The sequence below is a fragment of the Augochlora pura genome, chromosome 6 (assembly GCF_028453695.1).
Source record: "Augochlora pura isolate Apur16 chromosome 6, APUR_v2.2.1, whole genome shotgun sequence".
NCBI lineage: Eukaryota > Metazoa > Arthropoda > Insecta > Hymenoptera > Halictidae > Augochlora > Augochlora pura.
In genome coordinates, this window is record NC_135777.1 from 14,867,889 (window position 1) to 14,889,230 (window position 21,342).

Below are 21,342 nucleotides of genomic sequence, written 5' to 3' on the forward strand. Positions count from 1 at the left end.
ACTCGAGGAGATCCTAGTAAACGATACATCGCGTTGTTCGAGCCGCGTTCCTCGAGCCGCTGTCTCGTAATTCGCGAGGTTCGCGCGCGGGCACCGCGCGGTCTTGGACGCGGGCCTCGCGCGGCTCCACACGTTCCTCGCTCGGATATTTCCATAAATCTGCGAAGCCAGTTTCCTCGAGTTATCAACGGCTTACCCCCATGGGGGAAGAACGGAAACCGCGGGACGCGAAATTTTTTACGGAAAGTTGGATCCCGGAGCGCAATTTCGAATTTCAATATCGCGAGTCTGGCATGCCGATCCGCGTCGAAACCCAGCCGGGCAGCAGGGATTCCATCAGTATCTCAGGGGGCCAGCAAAGAACCGCGGAGACGATATCGCGCGCTATTCAAGTTATGTTGCATGGAGCTGATCGCACGATGCAACAGGGAGAGGGGATCGGAACACAGATACAAGCGGAGATGCGACTGGATCGCACGAAAGTCCGTCGGGATCCTGGACCATCCGCTCTCTCTCTCTCTCTCCCTCTCTCTCTCTGTCTCGCTAGCCGTTATCAGGATGACCAGGTTCCTGTTGTTGCGCCGCGGCCCGTCCGTCGCTGACGTAGTCGTTACTCTACTCCGGGTGGAGACTGCATGCTCTCGCGTATCTCGCAGGATCCATTGGATCGCATCTACATGAACATGTGATGCAACAAGGGAGGGTGCGCCGCACCGGCCGACCGGCTGAATATGAAGAGATAGAGGATGTAAACTGAGTGTGTAATCCGAAATTCGAATGTAACAGACTGTCCATCAGATTCAGATAAACCAGATGTTAATAATTCGAAAGAGCGTCCTTCTTTCATCTTTGCCGAGGCTGGATCGGGTCGCTGATCTGTTAGTTTTTTTTCGCAGCCAAAAAGGTTACGGACGCCTGCTCTATGATAAAATTTTCACGTCTGCATTAAGTATGTGTGAAACGCTCTATTTTATCTTGTTGGAGGACAGCGACTAAGAAATCGCGCTCAAGATATAAGTTTATGGTATCGTAGTAAAATGGTCAGAGCACAGTTCGAATGGTCAGAGCACAGTTCGAATGGTCCGCGTAAGAATCTGGTTTACGTAGATCGAGCAAATCCTAACAAGGTATCTCGGGGGCCCTTCGCCCCGAGGACAAAAGGTGTCACGGGTAAGATTGTCCCCGGTGCATCAGAAAGCAGCAAGTCTGCTGCACATTGCATCTTGATACCCGCGAGCCGAAATTTTCACACGAGAGGCTCGGCCAGACAGGGGTGCGCCCTTCTATTCGTCGCAGCAACGAGCAGCGTCGTTGGTGTGTGCACGCAGCGTGCAGGTAGCGCGCGAGGGTTCGTGCAGGTGAGATTATCTAAATTTAAATCGCGCCGCAGCGCAGACCCGTGGAAGAGCATTGTTCCTGGTTGTTGCGGCTCGAGAGGACGCGCCGCCAGTTTTTCGAGTGCTCGTGGGACACGAGGAGAAGAGAAGAGAGGAGAGGAGAGGAGAGAGGAGGAGGACAGAAGCGAGGCGGACCGCGCGCTGCTGAAGGGCGAAACGAGGAGGAGAGGACGAGGAGACGAGGTCGAAGACGAGTCGGGCTAACGCAGGGCACCCACACGTTCGCCCTGCAAGACACACGAGGGTCGCACACACGCCGCTCACAAAAGGGCCCCCACGGTGCAGGTGCAGCGCTGCAGATCGGTGCATTCATCGGGGGCGCTCGGCGACCCTCTACGGCGACGTCGTCAAAAGGCCCGCGACGTACCCGCGATTCGATGAAAACGAGCGACACCTTCAGCTGCCACGGGACTGCCGTCTCCCGGAGGTTTCAGGACCCGACAATCTCGTTTCCAACGGTGCTTCAATTCACTTCGTATAAAGGGTGCAGAACAATCGATACGAAACTTCGCGGCTAATATCTAAGAGAGTTTTAATCAGTTTTTGCGGAATTGCTGGGAAGACCTGCAACCGCAACAAATCCGAACTATGCCGCTCTATATGCTCCTGTATCCTAGAACCTGGGAGAGCCGTCTTGTTCTCTTTTTCGTGCTACGCTGTTGGCAACTATTCAGCGACGACTTTGATGCCAACTATTTCGCCCTGCTGTAATTTATAGAGCAACGGTCCGATCCCTAAAACTAGACGTATGTTCAAAAAAACGTTCAAAAAAATTGATGGAGAGGATCAGCGTATCATATTTTACACACAACCTGACATAACCACGTTGGATGCGATTAATTGCTATGCAGTGTGAAATAACAGAGAAGAAATGCAGTTCAGGAGACGATTAAAGAAGAATCTCGCTCTATTATCAGGCTTTCTCTGATTTCAATAGTGGAGGTGGAAAAGAAAGCAGGAGGAATTGTAAGGAGAAAATTTGATTAGACAGTGGGTGGTGCTTGAAATGGAGAGAATGATGTAAAAGCGGAGTACAGAAAAACTGTTACAAATAGAATGTGAGTTTTATGCATTCATGGTAAAATGGAGTAATTGCAATCAGAAGTAGTAAAATATTTAAAGAGTTTAACAAACGGCATAATAATTCGCCGTCTAGATATAAAAATTATGGACCATCGCTGCGGTCTACGATGTCAAATTCTCGTCCAGGTGTCTACGATGCGCGCACACAAAATTTGTACGTATCGCTTTCGTATGATCGTAAATCGAGGTTGATCGATCGACCTAAACTCACCGTCGAAGAATATGGAAAACAATCGTGTCTACTGCACGACAAAGTTGAACAGAGGACCTCCTCAACTCGTAAAACTGTTTCCCGATGGTCAGACACTCGAAACCCGCGTCTTTCCTGTTTCTCCTATATTGTAGCCGGTATCCCATCGAACCGGAGGACCATTCCTTGCCACCTACGTGTGAAATCTGCCGGGGGATTACACAGGGAACGGGACACGTGCAAAGTGTCTGCTCCGAAGCACCTACTCTCGGATTCCAAGAAATGTCAAACAGCTCTGCGCCTCGCGTGGGTGTCGCGGACAGGCGAACGGATAATCGGCCGTCTCCGCGTCGCAGGTGCAGCCACGCATCGTAGCTCCTCCCATCGATAGATCGTCTCGATTCATTGCAAATGTATCTGGCAATGTGACGCGGTTCGTCGCGTTTTTGTGCGTTCGATGGAACGATTGCCAGGTTGCCAGACGACGTTGCCTGGCGCATGGTAAAAATCGCAGACAATCGAGAGATCAACGAGGAGCCGGAAGACAAGGCGACAAGGATCTCTCCGCGATGCGACGAGACTACTCGCACCGGTAATAAGACAAATCGAGGCCTATTATCTGCATAATCGTGATAACTGCATAATGACGGGATCATCGCGAGACGACCGGCCGGTACCATGAAACTTGTCAAGGAACGGCTCCTATGATTAATGCCCGGTAGAAGAGCGTCGCGCGCTGATTGAATATAATAGCCGCCGAGAAAAATAATAGTGCCGTAACGACGCCGTAATCGCACACTCGCTCGCTCTCGCTTGGATCAAAACAAAGAACAAAGCGAATACTCTGTGATCGGCGTACGTACATAATTACCTGGCTGGTGGTGCTGGTGCTGTTGCTCGCGATCACGTTCCTTATGTATCAACGTGAATCGAACAGCGAACTGTGTCCCGAGAACGGAAACGAATTCGAATCAGAGCAATTTGCGCTTTTTACCACGAAGAAATGCTTTTATAGGTAGCCCCTGGGGCGATGCTTTTATAATATGAGATGAAAGAAAGACGGCAAGATCGCGAGTGCTACTGCCAATAGAACGCTGACTACCTACAGCACTATCCTATTTTCTTTGTATGAAGTACTCAGAGTGGGCGTGGCTTTCTTGCTCTTAACTTTCAATGAGCTAGACCAATTCTTCGTGCAACATGTGTTTATGTCTGCGCGAATGTTTCACGTGTCATAAAACTATAGCTTCTGTATAGATTCTAAGCAGCTGGTTCGATCATGGTCGAAGTGTCTTGTGGAGCATTATCCTGGCAGTGTTAAAATGAGGAGCAGCGAAGCTACGCCCATTTGGAGTTCTCCACAACGCACAGCTGTCATTTTGATTTTTCTAGGAATTGAAAAATCAACTTATCAGTGTGTAACAGATCACTTTGGTTCTTAATTTTTAAATAGTCGAGGACGTGATAGAATGAAAAGGAAAACCTGTCTATCTACCTGTCTCAAGTAGAAGTTACATGCTCAATAAAAACGAGTCGTAAATATTTTACTTTTAAGCATTTGATTTCTTAATTGCTAGAAAAATCAAAATGACCACTGCGTGATAAAAAAAAAGTCGAAGGAAACAAATTTTTATATAATATTAAAGGATGTAGAAATGTTGACACAATGTGCTCCATGAGTTACTGCTGCCTCCAAAAAGAGTTCCAGATTGTAAAATATGTAGGTATAAATACAGTTTGCAAATGCAGCACTGCCGTAGCTCTTTTACAATTAAGAGCGAAGAAGCCACACCCACTCGGAACAATTGCAAGGAAAAGCTTAGCAAATAGCTCTTTAACCGCAACCCAAGTTACAAAATGGACGTAATGGTTTCAAGATGATTTGTATTGATACGTGACTGCCAAAGGTAATCAACTCACTTTCAGCGCAAAGACTGCTAGTTGTCTATGCGCGGGCTACCTATTTTTCGTGCAACCACACTGGCTCGCGTGCTTGCATCGTCCATGCCGACCCCGGGCCGTACCCGAGTACTTTTCCTCGACTCGGGCCACTCGCGATCACGAACGTTTCGCGTAATAACCGGTGATTCGCGTCGAACATAAAATCCCCTATTTGTTATACGAGCCCTTTTTCTCTTTTGCGGCGGCACGCGGTGATCGTTAAACGGCTCGTTAAGACCCCGGCTGCAACCCGACATGCGATCCACCCTTAAATCCTCCGGCGATCGCATAAACGGGACACACAGAGCCGGGTCGGCATACGAAAAGGGGGTTAATATACCTTGCGCACGATACCGCCAGCCGAAATAATTCGGATTCCGTATTACCCGCTTTGGCGCATCGCGATGCTCCAAATACGCGCGCATACTTCGATATGCTAATTCACGGGGCGTCGCTAATTTTGATCCGCCTCGACGCGTCTTGTCTACCCACCAATATAGGACGATTTCTCTCTTCCAAAGTGGAAGTTCAATGTTGTGCGTTGAACGACCAAGATCATTCTGATTCATTCTCATCTCAAAGTATTTTATAATTAACAAATAAATGGATATCTATATTCTTTTGCGGAATTCATCCCTTAGCTACGAAGCTTATGATAAATAAATCTGACAGATTGATTAACAAGTACGCAAAGCCAAACACAGTGGATCTAACGAGATACAATATACTTAATATTATATAATTTAATTAAATTAAATTTATTCACATATGTGGGTAAATACTGATCTTTAAAATGAGGAAAAGGTATAATTTATATCAAATGGCAGAGAATCAAATATTATATATAGATTGTCATTGATTGAGGTGATAATGTGTGAAATGTATTTGAATAATAGAGTATTCAAACATTGGTGGACGAGATAATAGCACCGTTTCAAATTGTATAATTTGTCTAACTCTGTAAAAATTGTTTTCACGTCGTTTTTTTTTCTGATAAATAAGCGAATCCTATAATGCCGCAGCCAACTTAAGGCATTAACTTAAATTTGTTTAAATTGTGACTCGCGGCATTTAATCTTTATAGTCACAGAATTGTCTTGAATAGTGGACAACGTGTACAATGATAAAAGTTCAGCGTAGAAAGGATGCCTGAGAAAGTGGTCAATTGGGATGCTTGGACGGCGAGTAGCGGAAAGCGGGGGCGAATAATCACACCCGGCCGATGCGACGGTGTTACCTGTTGCTTCTTGAGCCCGGGGAAAGCGGGGAAAGCGGTGTCGCGGTCGACGGCGCGGAAAAATCAGCCTAAGCGCGAGCAGGACTGCAGAAACAACGTCGGGTCCTGACGGCGACGAGGCCAGGACCGTAAAAAGCCCGCCGGGGATCGAGTGGTCGGTCGGTCTGTCCCGACAAAAGCGGGACAAAAGGACGACGGAGGAGCCGTGATATCGTGGCGCCAGTCGCGGGGCCGAGCTTCGGTCCGAGCAAACAAAACGAATGGTCGCCGACCACAGGGAGGTTGCGGCGGCGATGGCGATCGATGCAGCGGGATACACACTATGCAGCAAAAGGAATATGGGCCAGGCCGGACTCGCGAAAAGGGATGCACCGAGGCGGACGAACCGCGGTAGAATCGGGAACGACGTTCGAAGGTTGTTCCCCTGGCGTCTGCTTCTCGCGAGACGAAAGACCGGATAACCATCGTGATATATTATAATCTGAAACGGGCTATCCAGGTGAAAAATGATCGCCGCGCGCGGACCGTGACGCGTGTAATTGGAAAGGCAGTCCCAGGCAGTTGGGAACTATATCCTGGTGGATCCGAATGGCTGAAGTCTTATGGTTTTAATGCCGTCGTAACGTGTGCTGTTTAAATCGTGAATATTAAGTCAGCAAGTTCATGCGGCTAGGCTAGGTTCATTACCTCCATTAAAATTCTCACTTATCCGGTTCTCTAGGACCATTTTCTGGCTCGCTCGCCGTAGGAACACCGATCGCTTCATTAGACCTAATATGAATGCGATTGAAATTGGCTGCTGGAAAATGAGAAGTCGGATGAAGCCTGGCATGCTAATGGACTCGGATCGAAATAGCTGTCATAAGATCAACTGGACTTTGAACTCCTTGTTTTGCCATTTCATTTCAATATATCGTACGCAATGCTGAAGAACGAAGTGGTTTGCATCGCTGCGAAATGGTTAGATTGCTGTTGCACGTTCAAGTTAACATCCAAACACCCGAGTGTTAAGAACTTGTACTCCGAGCCCAGGAACGGAGGTGACAAGTAGAAGCATCGATTGATGAAGAAGGGAGCAAGGGTCAAAGCTCCCGTGTTCCAACGCTGGCAGCCAGCAAAGTGTAGGAGCTTGGCTACAAAATGGTCACGAAGACGGATTATCGAAGTCGATCAGCTACCGCAGAGTCTTCAACCTGGATCGGGCAGGATCGAAGAGATCCAACCTCCACTTTCCGATAACACTTTTTCTTTCTCGGGGACGATGCTGTTGCGGCGAACGACGGTGATTAACTGGAATGACGAGGCGGCAATTAGACTCGTTACCTGCTCTGCTCGATCGTTATTGGGGCGCTTCGTGCAACACATACACGGGGTCCTCGCGTTCCTCGCATGCACCGCGGTTCGCGATAACAATCTAATTGATATTTACGGCTGGCCTAGTGCATCCAGGTATTTTTAGGCTGGCGCTAAGTCAGCGCCATGTAAAGCGCACTTGAAGCGGCCCGTAGCAACGACCCCGGGAACACGCGACGAACTCGCTGACAGAACCACGGAGATCGGTATAGTGTAATGCACACGAAATGATCCGTTATATAAACACCGGTCTCTCGAGGAGGTAGAAATCTTCGTACGGGAACCCGGAGGATTACGCGCGGGCTCCTTTCTTTCAACGGGATAGAGTACTTTCAAAGAAATTGCTTCGCAAGACGCGCGCGGCCTCCTTAAATCCTTTTTCTCTTATCCGGCCGATGGAAAAGTTGCGAGACTTCGAGAGTTAACCGATAATCGAATCAAACATGAACCCATTTTGATAGATCAGTTTGTGAACAATACAGTTATGCTATCAGTATAAACTTTCTTCATCTCCCGGGGAAGTTACGAAACTTTTATAGCGAGAAACAATACAGTCTCCATAGCTTTACGACACCGAGATCGTCGGGAAGCTGTTCTGTCTTCGGCCTCATTGGCTGCCGATACAATCTTGATTGGTTGCTTTAAGAAGTGATGGGCAATCGGTGGATTTCTATGAAACGCAACACTAGAATATTCATGGCATAACTTGCAGTCATTAAGCCATCAAAATTGCATGCGAGAGCTCATGTGGACAATCTATCATCTTCCCTTATTCAAAAAGTACCATCACAGTATTGCAAAACTTCTCCTCGAATAACGATACTATAAGACTGAAATTCTAAAAGTGATACCGTAATGATTGCGTTCTCGTCGTTAATAAAGTATCTTTGTTCTTTCGGAAGTCATCAATTGAGATAAACACCCTATTGTTCATTTCTAAGCAATCTTCTGTGGAAGATCAAAGACGTTTGAAATGTATAAGACCCAACACGTGTAAACGGCCGGGTGCTACCCGCGTAGACCAAGGACCGATAATTACAAGCCGACAATTATTCTCAAAGGGAACTTTGCATAAGTCACGCCCCGGCACGGGCTGTCCCGAAACGATTAGTTTGATTAACCGATAACACCGGACGTCGTCGTATTCGCCGGCTAACGTATTCACAGCACGCCACTCAATAAGCCCGAATTATCGACAATTAAAGCGCAATCGTGGAAGCGGCCGGCCACCGAGCCCCGGCAATGGTCGTTTATGCAAATTCCCCGAGCGGATCAGCCGTGATCCTTTAAACCTGTTCCGTGAGAAACGTGTCCCGCTTTCAAAAACTGGCCGGACAGTATCTGGCCGGGCCGATCGAGGAAACTTTTAAACGACGTCGCTAATTAATCTGCGACACTTTTTTCTCTTCGGGTTCGCCGCGGGCCCCGACGTGTCCAAGAAAGATCAAGAGTTCCGTATTCAGCGATTTCGATGTTGACAACGAGAGGATCGATCCACACGCGCGAACAGTCTTCGATAGACGAGTTCCGAGACTAGACGCAGAAATAGTTCGCATAATTGTCGTAGCCAATTTCCTCGGCGCACAAGTTTCGAAGTAATTTTCGTGCGCGGACCGCGAGGAATCTCGAATCGATCGCGGCACCGCGAGCAAGATCGTCGCGTCGGAATTTTCGCTGGAAGCGTCCTGGGCCCGGTTCCAGGAAGATTTACTGTTCTTTATATTTAGCGGACAAGGCGGCCCTTTATTGAGATGTCATCGGTTAACGCAAAACGAGAGTAATGCGATTGGCCCGGCTCGGTGGTCCCGGCCCGGCAAAAAGTTGCCCCGGCCCCCAGACTGGCCCGGGACTGGCCCGGAGACCGGGACCCGACTTCGGCCCGCGCCGCTGTTATAAATAAGCCCGCGGTATAGGAACGATCGCGAGCCCTACCGCGGCTACCGGTACAGGTATGTAAACGCCGCAGGGACGGCGAAAGGGACGCCGGTGTGGTACTTCTGAATTAATTATTTGATTTTACCCCTATGAATAATTCAACGTCCGGCAAGATGAATCTTGACCGACGCGCGTTTATACGCCCGGGGCTAGCCGGCGGAAAATGGGATTGCCTTTTGATTTATCGAGCCACGCCGGAAAGAAAAGCCGCGGATACTCGGCCCTTCCTCTTACCCCGTCTTCGGGGGAAGATTGAGGAGCTGGGAACGTGCAAATTTCATTACCTTATTGTTCCCTTCGCGGACTCCTACAATTTATTGTTGCCGATACCGCTTCTTTGATCGACTGTCGCTGAGAAAAGGTGAGGAAAGGTGTCGGCAGATCGAACGCGATTTATCAAACGCGTTTAATGGAGTGAAATTTATAAATCGGGTGTAGAAATAATACTAGAAACATTCGTCTACTATCAGTAAAGATTTTCAATTGCTGAAAATATTCTGCATGTAATTGATAGCAGGTTGATGCGTTTTATACACCTAGAAGATAGTGATCGATTGCTGTGCTTTTAGTTTGTTTGCGAGCGTAACTATTTTCACATTTATTTTAAATTTCGTTATTCTTTTATTTGATTTATTTTTAAATAAAAAATTAAATATGTGTTATTCGATAAATATAAAATCAATTATGTCTAGAAACAAATCAAAAGCACAGCAATTAATGACAACACAATAAGCGGTTGTACTACTTTAATTTTAAGTAAAAATAATCTATTAAATCAATCTGACCTAGATATACTATGTCTGAAGTAGGAAGATAACATAACATGGGGATGCTAGTTCGATTCACTAATAACTAATAATTAACGAAATATCAAACAACAGCAATCTAGACTTATTCCAAAATACAGAAACCATGCAAACATTCACGGCCCTTTTAAGTAATTTTAATGACTTAAACGTAGCTCGAAATGCTTCAAATGTTTACAAGTACATTAATTTCCTAGCGTACCAATAACCGTCTCGTACAAAACCTTGGCTCTGTGTTTTCCAATCGGTCATGCCTCGAATCTCGGAAAACGAGCATACGGGTAACGATAATGAAAAATTACGTTTAATGCGATAATTGAATGTTCGATGATAATTCAGCTGGTTAACATCCATACGCATTATCTGTATAGGTGATTGAGGAACCCGGGTCCGAGCCGCGCGAAATAAAAGTATACCGTCAGCGGCGGTAATCGATCTGTTACATGAGTCAGTTCCTGCGACGAGCCGAGCGTGTCCGTAGCACATTAATTATTATTGCGATAGTCCGGGGCAGAACTGTCTTTTTCTTTTCGTTATGCCCGGGCTTAGGGAACCGGCCACGCCTTTCGGTCATTATTCATCCGATAGCGTACACCGATTCGTGATTTTTGACGAAATCCGCGAAAAACCAGCCGACAAAATGAAAGAAATCAAAACTGGTGTTCCCGCCCTGTTCGTCATTAGCCAGTGATTAACCTCTTGACAACATACTCTATCTTTCCAGAGCGTAGCCGAGTAAAACATTTTTTAACAGCCTTTTGCCATTTCGATCAAACAACTTTTCCGACGTTTAACCCTTTTAATGCCGAGCAACGATATATCGACGGTGACCACGCTCGAGGAGTTCTCGTTTTCTTAATAATTTGGATAAATAACAGTTTTCTTTCTTAATTTAGGCCCCCCTTTGAGTATTCTAATTGTCAGATTTTAGAAATAAGATTAGTATTTTTTGATCAGGTACACACACGACTTTTTCTATCAACGCTGAAAGGTTTAGAAATGCATAAATTCTCATTGAAGCATAATGTTACTAAAATCTACACTTGCCTGATTTCTGCATCAAAGTTATAAGTTATTGATACAAGGAAAATATTCTATCTTGTGTAAGATTTACAAATGCGAAAGAGTTTATAATAGAAAAAAAAACGTAGACTGAGAACCACTGAATATGAATGATATGGTGGGGATCAGGAAGCCCCTCCCACGCAGTGGTGGGGACACAAAGCAGTACCCAAGAGTTCCTGCAGATTAGCAAACGCTATTATTTTATATTTGCCCGGTTAGCGCACAGCTGCGATCTACAGCTGAAGTTACTAACACACCCAGTTGATTTTAATTAAACAAACGTCGCGTCTATAATTATTATCTTACTCGGAGAACAGTTGCGCTTACATTCGGCGTTCGTCGTCGTCTAGGGATTAAATCAGAGAGGGGGAAAGAGAGAAAGAAAGAGAGAGAGAGAGAGAGGCAAAGGGAGGGAGATGTAGATAGAGCATAGAGCAAGACGATCACGGTAACACGCGGAGATGTCGATTCGCTGTAGCGATTCGTCTCTCTCCGCGAATCGAATCCAACGTTATCGTAAACACACGTTTCAGGGTACTTCGGCAAGTATCTGAACAAGTACAACGGCCTATACATACCGCCGGGATGGCGGGAGTGGGGCGGCCTCATAATGAATTCACGGTACTACAACTACAGCGTGAACATGAACGGGAAGAAGATAAAGCACGGCTTCGAGTACAGCAAGGACTATTATCCGGACCTGATAGCGAACGACAGCGTGGCTTTTCTCAGACAGAGCAAACACAATTTCGCCCGGAAGCCGGTGATGCTCGTCGCGAGTTTCCCGGCGCCGCATGGACCGGAGGACTCCGCACCCCAGTTCTCCCATCTGTTCTTCAACGTCACCACTCACCAGTAAGTACCAGAAACTTTGTCATTGTGTTTGCCTTCGTTACCGGCCAGTCCTTCGACTGTCTTGCTGCGTTGCCCTGCGTTGCCGAGCAGCAGCCGGATCTGGGCCAACTCGTTAGCCCGAGATCGGAGATCTGTTTGTAGTTAAATCATGCGCTTCCTGTCTGCAAGATTTTACTAATTCCGATCGACACCGTCCTACCTCTCGGGTGATCTTTGCGAAATCGTAGCGACCGGCATCACCTTTTTGAAACAGGATTCGTAGATCTCTTTGACGTGGATATTTTGCCTTGGTCAGTCTAGTAAGAATCAATTAGCAGTAGAAAAGAAAGAAGGTTTTTGTTTATTTTGTTACTCTTGCTTTACTTTTGATTTAAATTTTGATAACAGAAACATATCGGAGGATTGTCGAATTTGGACCACATTTAAATATTTTTCCAAAATAATTAACAGTACGCTTAGTAGTAATTAGACTACGGATTTACAAAACACTAAAAACATTTGAAGAAACGATTATGAACAAAATAAATATCTGCATAGCTCCTGCATCCTGCAATTAAGCGAGACAGTCTTTACTTTGACATAATTATTTACAGATATTTAAGTACATTAAGTATTTGATCTCTTCATAAGTAACACTGTTTTCAGAAAAACCATTGCTTGTATTACGACCTAATATTTTGAAGAAGATCGAATATTGTAATTACCCAAATAGCAACAGTCTTGGAAGTCTCACTGAGCCGGAACTGATTGGCAAGTCTATTGTATAAAGTGTTCGAAGTAGGCGTGGCCCCGATGCCCTTTGCTTCCACGGATCCACTGCCCCATAGGGCATTGCGTGCTCATGCCAACACCAGACAGTACTCCTCCGCCTGCGAGTCGTTTCCTTCTCGCGAAATGGGTCTCGAGCTCCGCGATTGCAGCCAACTGGCTGCATTATTATTTACACACGTACCGCCCGCCCCTCTTTAAACGAGCTTTTCACCGACTCGCGTTAGTCGCAATTTACCTTCTTGCGCTGGGAACCGTATCATCAGGCCTCTGACTTTCTAAAGATCCGGCCGTATAACGATTCTTCATCCCTTTCACCCGGAGCACACAAGCTCGCGAGACGACGACGACGCAGGCAAATGAAATATTTTAGGGTCCGTCGCACGAGACTCCTTATTAGTATCGACATTGTGAATGGGAGAACTGGAAGCAAGTGAAATGTCAACGACTACCCGAAGAAATGGTAAACAGACAGAGCTGTACTCGTTTCTCTCCATTCGCAGGCCGCCCCGAGGCATCTCGAGTGCCACCGAGCGATGAATTAAATTTATCAAAGCCTTCGAGACGGTTGTCTGACTCTACGGTTTCGTGCGCATGATGGGACTTGAAGCGATGCATTAGGGGAATCGGGATGCAAGCCGCAGAATTGCGCGTTAGATGCTTTTAATTACATCAATTGCTACCGATACTCTACGCCTCTGCATAGATTTGTTTCTTGAACAAATTATTCAGTTTTAACCTACATTTTGGATTTATAGCTATATTTTTAAACTACAGTTTTAAACTATATTTTATATCGCTTAAGTCTATAAGAATGAGGTCAATTACCTACCTCACTTTTTAGTAGATCCAGTTGAGTCAAGAGGTTCGAGACTTTGACAACCACTCCAACTACTTCAAAAATTGGTGAAAATTGAAGTATTTGATCCAGTGAAATCAAAATTAAAAAGTTCAGTTATATTCAGTTATGTAACAACATTTACTTTTTCTACAATCCTAATGTTTAGCGAATCCCATTAAAATTAGAAACACATAACAGATTTGCATAAGGATGAATTTCCAAACCCAAGAAAATGATTTCGTCTATCGCATATGGGTGACGTGGCAGTCGAAGCGTTAAGGTGGCATTTCCCAGAGAAAGGGGTCGGAAACGACAACACGCGTGGATATTTCTAGATGGCCGAACGCGCCGGCGGGTGTCATTTCCATTCACAATGTCGTACGCGCAACGGTACCATACGCGCGCTTCCTGACAATAAGGCTGGTTTCTCGGAACGAGCAAACGCGTGCCGGTCGTCCGACGTCCGGCGCGGTTCTGCGGACAACAATGCTCGATTCTCGACGGTCGAGAGGCACGTCGCGACCCGGAGAAGGTCGCCGAGGATTGTCTAGGCCTCCGACGAAATCCGCGAATGGCCGTTTTGTTTCGTGGACGGGTTTCGAGGGGCGTGCCGAGGACACGCGAGCGGAAGAAAGAAGGCGGAGGCTGAGAGCCGCAGGAGAGAATGAGAGAGAGAGAGAGAGAATGAGAGAGAGAGAGAGAGACGCACTCTAGACTAGACAACCGGATAGATAACTGCAGCGACGGTGTGTCATCGTCGCGTGATGGAGTGCCCTAGACGGGTCGCAGCGCGCGAGCGAGCTAGCGAGCGATGAAAAGCACTAAAAACGCGTGCACCCCTCTCTGTAGTCTCGGTCTCGCCCCTCTGGACACAGCCAACGCCCGTCATTGTACCAGCCGTGATGCAGGTATTATGTTCACCTGTCTCTGTTCCGCGACAGAAGAAAAAAAACGCACACAGGTGCGTGTACACACACGCATACAAGGCTCTCCGTTCCCTTCAGTCTTCTTCTCTCCTCTAGCTGGACGCGAGTACCTGGCGACTACGAATCAGACGACGAGGAGAGAAACGCGTGACGTTTTCGCGAGGGATCTTTTGTTCACCCCGGGGACTACAGATTGCCTCATTGTACGGCCAGTATTTTTGTTAGACACCATTCCGCGATAAGCACCGTTCCCGGATCCTTCTTCCTCCGTTCCGTCCAATAAAAATTTCCTGGCTGATCGGCGAACGATATAGGGTAGAGGGAGCCAATTACTGTGCCCTGTTGGCGAACTCCAGGAACTTTATCAATTTCACATCTTAAGAACTTCATAGTCGATTTCAAAGTTTCCTTTTGCCGATATACATTTTCCCATGACAGAAGTGTCAAATTTCCTTTGAATAATAGAAGAAGGAAAAAGTTAGTCGAAGTTACGTAATAAATTACTGAACCTGGAGCTAAAAACAAGAATTTAAATAAATGATCACTGTTTTGTTTGTCTGTAATTTTAATACGTTTTACCAATACGATATTAATGTTGCAATATCTTACCTAGAACGATTCATTTTACATTGATCTTCATTCGTTTAGTATTTTCTTAAACTTCTTCGAAAGCTTCACACCAAAAGTTTCGCGAAATCAGTGTTAAACATTGATATTGATGCAATCGAAATAAAGAAAATTAATATGTCTTATTCGATAAATGTAAAATTAATTGTGCTTGAGAATAAGCGAAAGGTATAGCAGTCGGCTATCCCGTAGTAACTGGTTCCACTATCCCGAGCACCACACTACGAAGGACTCCTTTCTTTCGTCTAATGCCACTTTCAGCCCCTTTTACTTTCTGAAGCGAGCCTTGGCAAGAATTTTATAAGAATTTGATCTCCCGATGATGTCATTACTCGGTCGAGGAAGTCACGAGCACGTAGAGCGTCATTCTCAGCTCCCAGGTCGTCGCAACGTCTCCTTTATGTGGGTCGTTACCGTACCCAACAAGACGACAAGTCAGAGTCCTAGCCGCGTATCTCTTCGCTCCGGGAAAACGAACAGAGTTCTCTCTCCGAGAGCCATTCATTACCGGATTCCCCGCGAAACTGGGCCAGAATCGCCGATATACTCCGCGGCCCGTAGAATGCCCGAGCGCCGTTCATCATCGCATTGTGCACACAGATCGAAAGAGAATGCTCGATGCTGTCCCGCGGTACAACGCGCGAACAGCGAGCCGATTGTTCGGCTGGTGTTCCGACAGTTTTGCGGAATCGCTCGGCACAAGTAAAATTCGCGCTGCAGTCGAAGTTGCACAGATTTTCTGTTTCCATTGGTAAACCGCTGGTGTTGCCAGAACCCGTTAAACACGGCTTTACTACTTTTTCAGTCGCTATCGTCTGTTTTGACCACACATTTTTAATTTGTCTGCAAACGTGTAAATAGATACTGAAACATTGATGTTATACATATATTATATAATCTATAACATATAATACATAGTAATAATTTATATAATATATTTTATTATATTTTCAAAATAATAAATAATAGTTGTCTATTCCGTAAAATAAAAGAGGGTAGTTCTAGGCTCAACATTGAAGTTAAAAGAATCGTAGATGATACAAACGAACAAATATCTAACTTTATTGCTACCAAGGTAGTGTATGACTTGCCGTAAATCTTACTACTATTATAGTAACCGTTGATACACTTACAACGAGTAACATAATCCTGAACAGCAGTTAATGTCTATACAACAACCAATTATAATTTCACACGATGCTCCGTTTATGAATCATAAAAAATCACTCGCCAAAAATTGATCCTTCCCGTGATTATTTATTAAATCGCAATTTTAATTAACTCTGGGTACGGTGCACGCGAATTTTTCTGATAAAACCGTCACAAAACCAACCGACATTCTGCCCGCGAACAATACTTTAAATTGGCGTGCGTGAGAAGAGGATTTCGCAGAAACGTCGCAGTTCAGAGAAATGGAAATCGAGAAAGATTGGAAATTCCACGGGCGAAATGAATTTTATTTCGGTGCTGGCCGCGTGTGTTTACGGCCGATACCGAATACCAGCGTGACGCAATAAATTCCAATTAAACGGGATCCATAATGCAACGCGGTTAACGGGGTTGCATAGGTACCGGGCTGTCGCCGTTTAATTCCATAATCGGGACTTTTTCAATTCGTCGATGGGTGCATCGCGGCGCGACGTTCAAAAGCTAATCGAGAGAAATTAATGCACGCCACACGGCACGCGCAATTACGTGCTTTCACGACGCTTTTACCGATGGAGTGAGCCCGGGGTAGGGGGACGGGGGGTGACACGGCGTGCCCTTAAGCAGCCGTTTGACCGGGATTCGAATTAATATTTTCGCGCTGGCGCGGTGGGATTAAAGCGACACCGGCGCGAAATCAGTTTTACGACTGCCGGGTAATTTCCTGATCGGGCTTCTTTATTTTTCGCCGGAGGCCGCGTCGTGAAGCCGCTCCGCTCGAATAATAAATTCAACTTCCTCTCGACTTTTTCGATTCGACTTTTTGCTTGAACACAGAGGGAGAGAGAGAGAGAGGGAGAGAGGGAGAGAGCTGCGGTTTCGCTTCCGCCTGCCGATTATTAACGTTCATTTACACGCGGCAGAGGCGTGCGTAATAGCCGGTCTTTCCGCTCCGAGCGCTCGTGAATCAACTGGGTCAATAATCGTGATTCAATAACGTTCGATCGGACGATCTGTGTCCCACTCACTGCGATCGCGTGTTACCGGGACCGATTTTTCCAGCTCGTTTCCCCGCAATTTCGCTACAGAGCCGTCGCCGGATACTTATCTGCTTTATGCAACATCTGATAAGCTCGATGCGACAACGGGACACCGACCGGCATATCGATCGTCCGATTGAAACGGAGAACCAGCCGCTAGTTTTTCTCGCAGATCCTGAAACGAGATTTACTATTCCGAGCGAGCGAAGGAGGGGAGCGCGCGGGAGGAGGCGACTGTCATCTAATGAGAAATCTGTTCGCGGAACTTTCTATCGAATCCAATTAAATCGGATAGGAGGAGCACGGATATTATAATGTTAACGAGCAGGATCGCTGCCGCGGAAGGGGAGCGATCGTTTTATACGCGACACACATTTCGACGGATATAATATGGCGTTGTTTCTCGACGTTTTGGAATGCGACCTCCTTCTATGGCATTAAAGCTTCTTGCAACTGCTCGGCACCTCCCACATCGTCGTTCAAAAACGCTCTTAATAGAGGAAACCATGGATACGAAAATGACCGGAATGCGATTTTAATGTTATAAAGAAAATATTAAACCGTGGATATAAAAGTTTCTCGTGGTTATTCAACCGCGACATATCTGCGCTAATTTTAAAAGCAATCTTACATTTTTTAACAGACTGATCAACTTCGGGTATTAAACTGACATTAAACATGTCGGTCGTACCAAATGTGCAACCAGTCGCATCGAATACAATATTTGAACACCGACAAGAAATAATGTAGTTTATCGGATAAGACAATACGTGTCTATAAACTCCCACTTTTAGGGGGATTGAACAGATTTTACTTCATTTTTGGCCCCTTTTCTCGATATTTAATGCGAAGGAACAACGGGGACAAATCGAACGGCAAGTTCCCATAAAAATGGAGGCTCTCATAGAAGCATTCACCCCCGATCCCCAGAAAACACTCCACAACCCCTTGGGACTCTACGATCCGGGACACGTTTCCCAATCTTTCTGATTTCATCTCACATCCTCCGATATATCTGAGGATGTTTCCCCGTCTTTTGGCGAATCGAAATTCGCGGAGATGGCCGACGCAGACGGATGCAAGGTCTAAGGATATCGGGTGCAGGGGGTAATCGATATTTGAAAGAGCCCGAGTGGCTGTCAAGCGTCCCCGAGTATCGCCGGCAGCAGGAAAGTAGGCCATGTAAAACGAGGAAAAATAAGTTCACCGTGGTAATAGTCTGCGTCAACGTGCTTTCGAGCGTCTTTTCACCACTTTGCGGACGAAGACGTCTCCGAAGAGTGGGCGCACACGGCAAGCGGTCCCGAAGGATCGATTGTTCAAAACGTTCGCGGTATCCATCAAAATCGTAGAAAAATTCGATCGCCCGCGATCCGGGAGCCGGGTCAGCCGATCGATTTCTTTCACGTGCGATAATTAACGATCTCCGCTCGATCGCTATCGGTCTCTGTTCACCGGTTTCTCTTTCCGGAAAGAGACACGCGCACGGTCGGCGCAACTTTTCTTCGACTGTCCATAAATTCGACCGGACAGGCGGTCTCTGTTGCCTCGTTAATCAATTCCGCCGTTGCCGGGGACTGTTATCGCGCAATCTACGCGGATCCAACGCGGCGAGATCGATCGGCGTCGCGGTTTCGAGGCGGAGCGTCGGAAAACCGCGCGGCGTACACCCGATCGCCACTAAATTTCTTTTCTCGCCGATCCTGCCCCGGAGCAAAGATCACCAGCGTCCCCGCTGTAATTGCCGCATAAATTTCTTCCGCTAATTACTCCGGCGATAAATTCCGATTATCTGATCGCGAGGGGGAACAGGGGCCGTGATATTAAAGGGCTCCACTGGAATTAAAACGAGGCTCGCGGGCGAGTGTGGCGGGGCCTCGCGTTACGAGCGGTTCAACTCCAACGGTGTCGTTGCCTTTGGATTAGTCACGGTGAAAGGGTTGTCAAAATATAAAGCGGGCTCGTTGACCGCGATAATAGCGCGCTGCCCTCGCTTTTGACTAGCCCCGTGACAAGCAGACGATACGCCGCCGCGCCGGGTCATTAATGCGACCAGATCGTCGAGGAGATTGATCGCGCTCGTCGCCCAACGACCACCAGTTGATTCGATGACGAAACTGCGTCACCGCGGTCTCTTTAAATCCTCGGAGACCGATCGAGACCCGAGCGGGGACGATCGAATGACACAATGATACTTCGAGCTGGAGTCCTGGAAGCTGATTAACTTTCAGAGACAGATGCCAATAGAGCATCTTCCGCAGAGTCCTGGAATACTTGGGATTTGCTTTGAATGTTCTATTTGAGATCCTGAAGAAAGAAAATCTATTTTCTTTGTCAGTTGGAGACGAAAAATGTGAATGGTAGTAGACAATTTTTTAAATTATTGCCCGTGACGATTTTACAAAATTAATTATTAAATTTTCTACTAGATATTACTGTCCATTGCTACCATATTTCTTATCATTAATAAATGAATACAAATCTTTTTTCTCTTTTCTGTTCGAAGTCTTCGTAAAATAAATTCTAGCACCATGAATGATAAACAATAATACTTCGATGAATTAATCAAATGGTCAATTTTTTAAAGGGCATAGCCGATTAAGATGGTCAAAACTTCCCTTAGAGGGTTTTCAATGAGTCATTCACCGTTCGATAGCTGACCAATAAAAACTCATCTGTGTAAAATTTTAACCCTGGAACTTGTCCGTGAAGGTAGTTACAGGGTAAATTAGATTTCGCGGTTTTCCGGCATTTTTCCACCTTTAGCGGCTTTCTAAAATTTTGAAAAAAATATGGCTTATTTTGGACATTAAGCCGCACGTTATAGAACCTTTTCAGATTTTTCAGTTGCAAGCTGTGATTATCAAAAATGAAAAACCCCCAAAAAATCGGAAAATTGAAGACTTCTCGAAAACTAAAATCGGTAAAACTTTTACATTAATTCCCTGATAAAGTACTATCACGGCTGGAGTACTCAATTTTTCTCAGATTTTTTGCCAACCTGCAACATTGTCAAAAAAAAAATGAAAACCCAATGTGTCGATGTTTTTTGCTGTCAGAATGAAGCTACTACTTTTCTAGTTCTATCTTATCAGCTCTAATTTCATTCTTGTATGGTTTGCGATAACAATATGCACCCTATTAATGAAACCGATTCAACCATAGAAGGATGTCTTTAATTGAAATAATTATAAAACGAAGTACCTTTGATCTGACCGAGGTAGGTTCACCGTCAAGTCCCTAATAGTTACATCACGGAGCACAATTCTCGAGGAAGCAGATGAGGGGCTGCTTATCCGTGATTTCCTAATTAAGCCTTAGCCGATTAATCTCGAGCGGTCGATTAAATTCGCGGCTGCACCGAGAGACAGCTGTGCTGCCAAATGAGAGCGCGTTCGGGGGATGCGCGCGGAGACAAACGAGCTGGTCGCAATCAGAGTGAAAGATAGAGAGAGAGAGAGCGCGAGGGAGGCAACAAGGGGGTGAGTGGGGGCCACGTGTCTGGCCGCAAAATATGATCGTGGAGTGTCTCGCGGGAAAGTTAAGTGGCCGTGGCGAGCCGGTGTACGCAGAATAGGCTGCAATTACGGAGTCCAGACGAAATACGTCGGCGCGGGGGGTCGGGGGTGGTGTATTCTTCGTTCGGGGGCCGCCACCGTCAGATTGCGCGCTTTATTTTAAATTTGCATAAAGGAACGAGCTGCTTTACGACCGTCAGCAAGCCCGACAAACAAAAACAAGGCTATCCGGCGAAATTAACGCGGACCGTGTTCCTTGTTCTCGCCGTTTTTGGTCCTCCCCCGCTTTCTTCTCCTCGGACGAATTGCGTTCCGTTATTTAAAAACGATCGCGTCTTCCGACAGTCCCTTCGTCTTTTCGTTCCGGAAGAATTTACAGCTACCCTAGACACGGGCCCCCGGTGGTTAACCGACCGGTTTTTTGTTTCGCGACTCTTAACGAGACCCCTTCGCGAGATTGAATAAATTTGATTATTCTGGCACATCTTGTCAAACTCTTCTCGCTTATTACGGTCACTGTTCGTGTTCGGTAGGTTCAGTCTTCCTTCCAACAATATGATTTCATGACTGAGCTTCCTTTAGGAAACGCGGTTATAAGTGTGTTTCCAGTGGGC

General features: G+C 46.2%; 1 protein-coding gene across 3 annotated transcripts in view; it reads left to right on the forward strand.

Annotated features, from left to right (window-relative positions):
- The window catches only part of Sulf1 (Extracellular sulfatase Sulf1), a 104,400-nt gene that overhangs the window by 71,796 nt on the left and 11,262 nt on the right, over positions 1-21,342 (forward strand). For all 3 annotated transcript variants that reach the window (XM_078182253.1, XM_078182255.1, XM_078182254.1), the window contains exon 4: positions 11,541-11,862. In XM_078182253.1, the coding sequence (XP_078038379.1) occupies positions 11,541-11,862 (322 nt within the window). The remainder of the gene's footprint in view (positions 1-11,540; positions 11,863-21,342) is intronic.